Genomic DNA, 7,813 nt, shown 5'->3' with positions numbered 1-7,813 from the left:
AATGTCATTTTAAGGCAAAACCATGATCTTGTAAGGCAGGGTAGCCAGTTCTTAAATGTGTTCTGAAAGTTACAAAACAGACTAAATCTCAGAGAAATGCATTATAGAGGTGAACTGGTAAAATGAAAAAAGAATTTTTTAAATTAAAAAAAAATACACTGATCCCATTTCCTCAGTAAAGATCATAAAATTAAACTAGGATATATACATGTTTTTTGCAACCTCCAGGATTCTCCTAATATCCTGAATACTGGCACCCTAAAGAAAAGAAAGCTTAATTAAAGAAGCATACTTTCATAAACGGCAGTATTGGTACTTTATGAGGGGGCTGTGAAGAACTTTGAAGGGCTTTAAGGTTTTAGGTTTTCCTTTATTCTAGTTTTACCTAAAAACTTGGAGTTTTTCTAAACCTGATTACCCCACTACAGGTTTGTAAGTAACAGCAGGGTTCCTTCAAGCAAGAAATCTTCAAAACTTCAAAGGAAAACACATCACTGTTTCACTGTCTGACTCTCATGACAAGAATCTCTTCCTCTTTTCACTCCTCTTCAATGGTTCAATGGTCTCCCTGGGCCCAGAATCCACATGCAGACCTCACAGCAGTCCAGTCCCTTCCGGGCGACAGCATCCCCGGGTGCAGGCTGGGGAACCTCTCCCAGCTCAGTCCAGGGAAACCTGTCTCAGCGGAGACTACCAGGAAACCCCACAGTAGGAGCTGGAGGTTTTCTAAGTTTCTTTCTAACCCGACAAAAATGCCAATGGAGATATTTTCTTTTCTAATGAGAAGTTATTCAGGAGACAAAGTTAGTTTCATATAAGTAATTAAAATCAGCCTGAGTTCGATCCCCGGTACCAAAAAAAAATCAGTCATGCCTGATTTTTTTACACGCTTTCAGGATTTCTTCAACTGATGCAAATATCTACTGATCTTATGTGATTCCAAGAAAAAAAACAGGACTAATACTTTAGCAATAGTACAGGACAAACCAGTATGCTCTTACACACAATAGTTAACACAAATTACTTACCCTACGTTAAAAAAAAGCTTTCTGTTTTAACACAGTCTACTAACATTTATAGGGTATATTTTGGGAGATACCGCTGTAAGAACTTATCTAAAAATATACCAAATTGAAGCATTTATAAATAAGTAAATAGTTCAATAAAATCTACTGAAGAAGGCTGTGACATAACCATGAGAAAATACCAGTATCAGACATTCTACCATAAGAAAGCATAATTATTATGAAAGGACAAAAATTCCGTTTTTTGGTTCTTTAACAACAAAACAAACTGCTTCCCTCAATGAATTTTCCTCACATAATATTTTTACTCCTACAATTATCTTTGTTATATTTTAAAGTCTATTTACCACCTTTGCAGTCATTACGTGCTTTAGAAAATCTACCTCAAGCCTCCCTTCTACACAATTAACAAGCCCAGTGACAGTGACAATTACTCATCACGGAAATCTGTGAGGCAAATCTCTGTGTTTACGTGGTCTGACTGGGAACAGGGTCCCTGCGCTGCTGTTCTAAATGTTAGGCTCCTCATCACCAGGCCAGAGATCAGCACACAGCTCATGCACAGAGGACAGAGGCTCGAGTCTGAAGACGCCTGTCTGACCCCATCAGCACCAGCTGAACCAGTATGGGCTCCAACCCTGAGGAAGGCAGTGGCTTTGTATTACACCTTCTTAAAGATGCATGTCACTGAGGAGTCAGATATGGCAGGATGAAAAGATTTATTTTAGTGCGATGTCTTATCAGCCTGGGCTCAAAAACATCACCTTTGGGGGACTGATTAGAATAGGAGGAGGAGTTGGAAAAGAGCAATTATACTCACTTCTCATTTTGTTCTATTTGGGGAGACCTGGAACATTTTTCCTGAATTATAAAGGCTGCAGAAATGGTGTGTTGAGGGTAATATAACCCATAAAATAGTATTTTCTCAGCTTTCGTAACTGCTCCATCAAAGGCAGCTAACCACTGGAGACATTTTATTAGCAGGAGCTTGGCTCCTTTCCTGGCAGATGTACAGGAGAGATACGCAGACTACCACTAGACTCTTCGTGAGAAGCAAGTTAGAGTATATACTTACTCACCTTGGGGTCAGGAGAACAAAAAAAACAGGCTTTTTATTCCCAAGGAACCTATTACTGGCTTGCATCAGGTTAACAAAATCGTCCCATACTGAGAAAGAAAAACCTCAAAGGTGTGTAAATACATAAATAAACTGATGTGGAAGATAAATGGATGCTTCAGTTCACACAAGTCAGACAGTACATCTGTACTTGTAAACAGCTGGACACTTCGTTAGGTGTGATTATAACTTCTTTGCCATCAAGGCAATTCAAGGTTAAAAATGCGGGAGATGATAGGGAATTGTGTAAGTTTGGGATTACCTTAATTGAAAAATCTAAAAGTCAGAAGCTTATACAATAGAATTGAAAATAAGTCTTTTGGTGGAGTTTTTGGGGTCTTCTATGTAGAGTATCATGTCATCCTCAAATAATCATAATTTAACTTCCTTTCCTATCCTTATTCCTTTTATTTCTCTTGTAATTACTCTGGCTAATGTATCCAAAACTATATTGAATAAGAGTGATGACAGTGGACATCCTTGTCTTGTTCCTGATTTGAAGAGTGAAAGTTTCCAGTGTTTGTCCATTTAGTATGATGTTGGTTGTTGGTTTGTCATAGATGGCTTTTATCAGATTGAGAGGAAGACCAGCTATTCCAGTTTTCTGTACGGTTTTATCGTGAATGGGTGTTGGACCTTGTCAAATACTTTCTCTGCATCTATTGAGAGGATCATATGGTTTTTGTCCTTGGCTCTGTTAATATGGTGTATTTGATTTCCCTATGTTGAACCATCCCTGCATCCCTGGGATGAATCCTACTTGGTCATGGTGTATAATCTTCTTGATGACTTGCTGCATTCTATTTGCCAGTATCTTATTGAGGATTTTTGCATCTATGTTCATTAGAGATTTTTTTGGTTGGATTCTTCCCTAGTTTGGGTATCAGGGTATTGCTTGCTTCCAGGAATGAATTTGGGAATATTGTTTCCCCTCGTGGCATTAGATTTTCTGTAAATTTCTGGAAGAATTCAGCAGTGAATCCATCAGGGCCTAGGCTTTTCTTTGTTGGTAAGATTTTAATTACATCTTCAATTTCACTGATATTGGTTTATTTAGAATTTTTATATCTTCTTGATTCAGCTTTGGTAATTCACACATATCTAGGAATCTGTTCATTTCTTCTGTTTTCCACCTTATTATAATATAGGTTCTCGAAGTAGGTATTGATGATCTTCTGGATTTCTGCATGATCTGCTGTGATTTCACCCTTTTCATTTCCAATTGCATGGGTTTGACTCCTTTTCTTTCCTGGATTAGGTTGGCTAAGGGTTTCTCAATTTTATTTAATCTTTCAAAGAATCAACTCTTTATTGATTCTTTGTATTGTTTTCTTACTCTCCATTGCATTGATTTCTGCTCTGATCTTTATAATTTGCTCCCTCATACGAACTATGGCTTGACTTGCTGTTCTTTTTCTAGAAGCTTAAGGTTCAACATTAGGTTGTTTATTTGATCTCATTCTATTTTTCTGATATGGGAATTCACTGCTATAAATTTCTCTCGTAGGACTATTTTCATTGCGCCCCATAAGTTTTGGTATGTTGTACTGGCATTACTGTTTAATTATAGAAACTGTCTAATTTCTTCTTTAATTTCATCTGTGACCCATTGGTTGTTCAGGAAGGTGTTAATTTCCATGTGTCTATGGAGTTCTTATTATTTCTTCTGCCACTGATTTCCAATTCCAATGGTCTGAAAATATGCATGGGATAATTTTGATTCCTTGGCATCTACTTATAAGAATGTTCTATAAACTACTATGTGGTCTCTTTTGGAGAACATCCCATGTGTAGCTGAGAAGAATGTGTATTCTTTTTTTTTTTTTTTTTGGTACCAGGGATCAAACTTGGGACCTTGCACTTGCGAGGCAGGTGGCAGAACCACTGAGCTAAATCCCCAGCCAAGAATGTGTATTCTAACATCTAGAATATATAAAGAACTCAAAAGAATCCCCAATTTTAAAGACCCAATCCAAATATGGGCAACTGAAATGAACAGACATTTCTCAGATGAAGAAATAGAAACAGCAAATAAATATATGAAAAAATGTTCAACATTACTGGTCATTCGAGAGATGCAAATTAAAACAATGCTGAGATTCTATCTCACCCCAGGAAAGAATGGCTGCTATCAAGACCAATAACTAATGCTGGTGGGGCTGTGGGGAAAGAGGAACCCTTCTCCACTGCTGGTGAGAGTATAGACTGGTACAACCACTGTGGAAATCAGTGTGGAGATTCCTCAAAAAATTACAACTAGAAGTTCCATTCAACCCAGCTATTCCCCTTCTTGGTATCTTCCCAAATGAATAAAAAGCATCATACCACAGCGATATATGTGTACCCATGTTTACATCAGCACAGTCTGTAACAACTAAAACTTGAAAACAGCCCATATGCCCATCAACTGATGAATGGATAAAAATGTGGGGTTTTTTTAATACAGTGGAGTAGTACTCTGACATAAAGAAGGATGAGCCTGGGACATTTCTAGGTAAATGGATGTACCTTGAGACCATACTCTTAAGCAAAATAAATCAAACATACATGTTTACATTGTTTCTCTCATATGAAAAAATGAAAATAAGGACCAAAATGTATAACTGACATTAGGAAATGGGAAGAAAATGAGAAGGGGAACAAGGGAGTGGAGTGGGCAAAAGGAAAGGAGGAACAAGAAATAAAGAATGGAAAGAAAAAAATGGAAACACGGCTTTTGTAGATAGAGAAGAGGGGAATTGCAGGGAGGGGAGAATGGGAAAAAAAGAAGGGGAAAGATGTATCATATACAGGTACAAATTCCCTATGATGAATGTTATCATTATGTGTATCTAAACTGGACCAGTAAAATAAAAAGTAAAAAATAAATAAAAATATCAAAAAAAAGAACTGAAAATAAAAAGCAAGATCAATCCTATAATAGACTGATCAAAACAAGATATAAGAAAAGAGCTAAAATGATGAAGTAAAAAAAAAAAAAATAACCATTATTTTAGATGGCTACAATTACTGTAGAAATTTTTTAATGCAGTCTTGGAGACATTTTCTTTTCAGAAAATTGCCACTTCCCTTCAGTTACAACAAAACCACCGCCAGCAGAAGCCCACCCAAGCCTTCACATTCGCTGGCTGGCTACCCCAGACGGCTGCCTCTGCGTAAAGCAATCACCTCAGTACTGCCCAGGCCGTCAGCTCCCAGGCCCACTCTGCTCTTCGCCTTGGAAAGCTGCCTGACAGTGCCTTCACTCAGGGAAATCGCTCAACAGATCACCTCCACTGCCTGACCGCCCATCTCACCAAGGCCCTGCTGTGCCCTGCTGGGCCCATGCTGTGCTTGGCGGTTCTGGGATCTGCAGCCAGGTGCTGCTGACTCATTCTGGTAAACTTATGAACTCCTACAAAGACTACCGGCACCTTGAAACATCTCCACTATCGTGCTTTCTCTCACTAGCTGATTAATGTTTTCAACAACTTTTTTAAAAAATATCAAATATCAAATTTCCTTCCCTGAATTTTACATTAGTGTAAAATAAAAAGACAATCAGCAAAGGGAGCAAGAGAACAACCTAGGCAGATGCCCACTTATGTTCTGTGAGGACTGGGTATCTTATTATCCGACAGCAAGAGAGGCTCTCTTTTAAAACACCATCTGATGTTCCGAGACCAGGAACACATTAGAGCTCCATAGGCAGTACCATTACAGCCAGGGTCATTACAGATGATAAGTAATCCGAAGAGCCACCAGGGTGCACACCCTCCTGGCAGCGAGGCTTCCTGTGCTCTGCAGAATGGGGCTCGCCAGTAACCCGTACCACCTGACGTCAGCACCCCAGTGGGCCACGCTGACAACCCACTGCACCACCTTGTCAACAGGGGAGTACATCTGCCATTTATTAAGATTTCTCCTGAGGGAAAACCTTTTTAATGCAAACAACAATCTTAACAGATCAGGTAACACAACAAGGCTTAAGCTGACAGGAGACAATAACAGGCTATACTCTAAACATGCGATCTACTAGCAATCTGCAATGTTCTAAGACCAAAGAAAGCAAAAGAATTCATGACCTGAAGTGGAATCAGACCTAGCACACCACACAGACTACCCAGAAATAGGCATGGGGACAGGTGAAGCCCTAAGCAGTGCTTAAGTTTAAAACCCATTCTTCCTCTACAATAAATATCAATATATCTGCAGTCACTGGCATACTTACCACACTGACTGAATTTCTCTTTTAATTTCTGCCAAGTCAAGTCAAAAGGCAGCTAGAATGAAAAGAGATATTGATGACATACGTACAAGGGGGAAAACAGATTTTTAAGTATCCTCTCCATTTATTTCCTTACATTTCTGACAAATATCTGGTTGCCTTTGGAGCCTATTCTCTCTCTCATCCCGCTCCCCATGGGCCCGGACAGAAATCCTCGGTCCATATCGATGCTCCTCTCCAGGATGGCGCCGATGCCCGGGCCCATTCTGTCAAAGCTGGAGCTCACGCGGTCCAGACCCATGCCCATGCCTCCAGTCACACTGCTCATGCCACCCATGCCACCGCCTGAATTCTCACCAAGGAGGCAGGGCAAAAGGAGAGAAGAGGAAGGAAAGAAAAAGGAGAATCATTTTTGAGAAAAAGGGGAAAATTTTATTTATATAATCAGATAACATATAAACAAAATAATTTTCATTCAGACAAAATAATTATTCTCCAAGGAATAGAATTTTTTTTTTGGTGTCGGGGATCGAACTCAGGACCTTGCTCTTGCAAGGCAGGCAGGGAACCACTGAGCTAAATCCCCGGCCCGGAAGAGAATTATAGTATACATTTGGTCAGGTGAAAAATCTTAATTCTAGCTACTATATACATTATACATATATACCTTTATAAAATTATATTCTGACCATAAAGCATATATATATAAATCCTCCAGCAATCACTTTATTTTTATAGTAGTTTTTAATCCTTATTTAGATCTTCCAACAGCAAGCATAATGACTTTTAAGAACGGTATGTGGAGATAAACTCAAATTATTACAACTGCAGTACACATGTTGCTCTCATTATACTCCTACATAATATTCCTTTCCTAATCTTTTACCTCAGAATCTTCACCTCTGTTTCCCATACAATTTCTCTTTTAACATCAATTTTTAATAATCCTAAAAAATAATTTTAACCACAATATTACACACAACTTACGGAGGGAACAACAAAATACGCTATTATTCCCCTTTAGCCAAAGACGGGGATCTAGTTCCTACCTCATATCTACTCATTCTTGTGCATTAACTTATATCCTACCTTCTTTAATTTTTCCCGTCATATTTATGCTCAAAACTTATCCTTTATTCTTGTACCAAATATTCTGTCAAAGCTGTCAAATATTCCCATACATAAGAATTCTAAAAATTAACATCTCCTTCAAAGTTGCTTTCTGTTAATAACAAGTATAAAGTAAGGGAAACAGAAATATAAACAATGAGATAAAAGAGGCAAGTGGGGGAACTTGTGATTAATAGAAAAATAAGGCTACAGAATGCTGAAATAAGGACTAAAATGAGAAAGGTACAACGGAAGTACATGACTTCAGCTGACAGGATTTTAGAATTCACTTTTGGACGAGTTCGGGTAGGTTGTATTACCTGTTTGTGAACTTTTATCAACAAAAGGAAGTCA

At 38.4% G+C, this 7,813-nt stretch overlaps 1 protein-coding gene across 1 annotated transcript in view; it reads right to left on the bottom strand.

Annotated features, from left to right (window-relative positions):
- Window positions 1–7,813, bottom strand: part of Myef2 (myelin expression factor 2) — a 37,321-nt gene that overhangs the window by 3,960 nt on the left and 25,548 nt on the right. Inside the window, exons 14-15 of the mRNA XM_013074493.3 lie at window positions 6,486–6,694; window positions 6,353–6,404 (exon numbers count right to left, since the gene is read on the bottom strand). Coding sequence (XP_012929947.1) covers window positions 6,353–6,404; window positions 6,486–6,694 — 261 coding nt within the window. The remainder of the gene's footprint in view (window positions 1–6,352; window positions 6,405–6,485; window positions 6,695–7,813) is intronic.

Source organism: Heterocephalus glaber, unplaced genomic scaffold (assembly GCF_053883595.1).
Source record: "Heterocephalus glaber isolate CG9 unplaced genomic scaffold, H.glaber_assembly_v1.0 deba00000122, whole genome shotgun sequence".
Taxonomy (NCBI): Eukaryota; Metazoa; Chordata; class Mammalia; order Rodentia; family Bathyergidae; genus Heterocephalus; species Heterocephalus glaber.
Note: the sequence above shows the minus strand (reverse complement) of the source record. Positions and strands in the feature narration are given on the sequence as shown.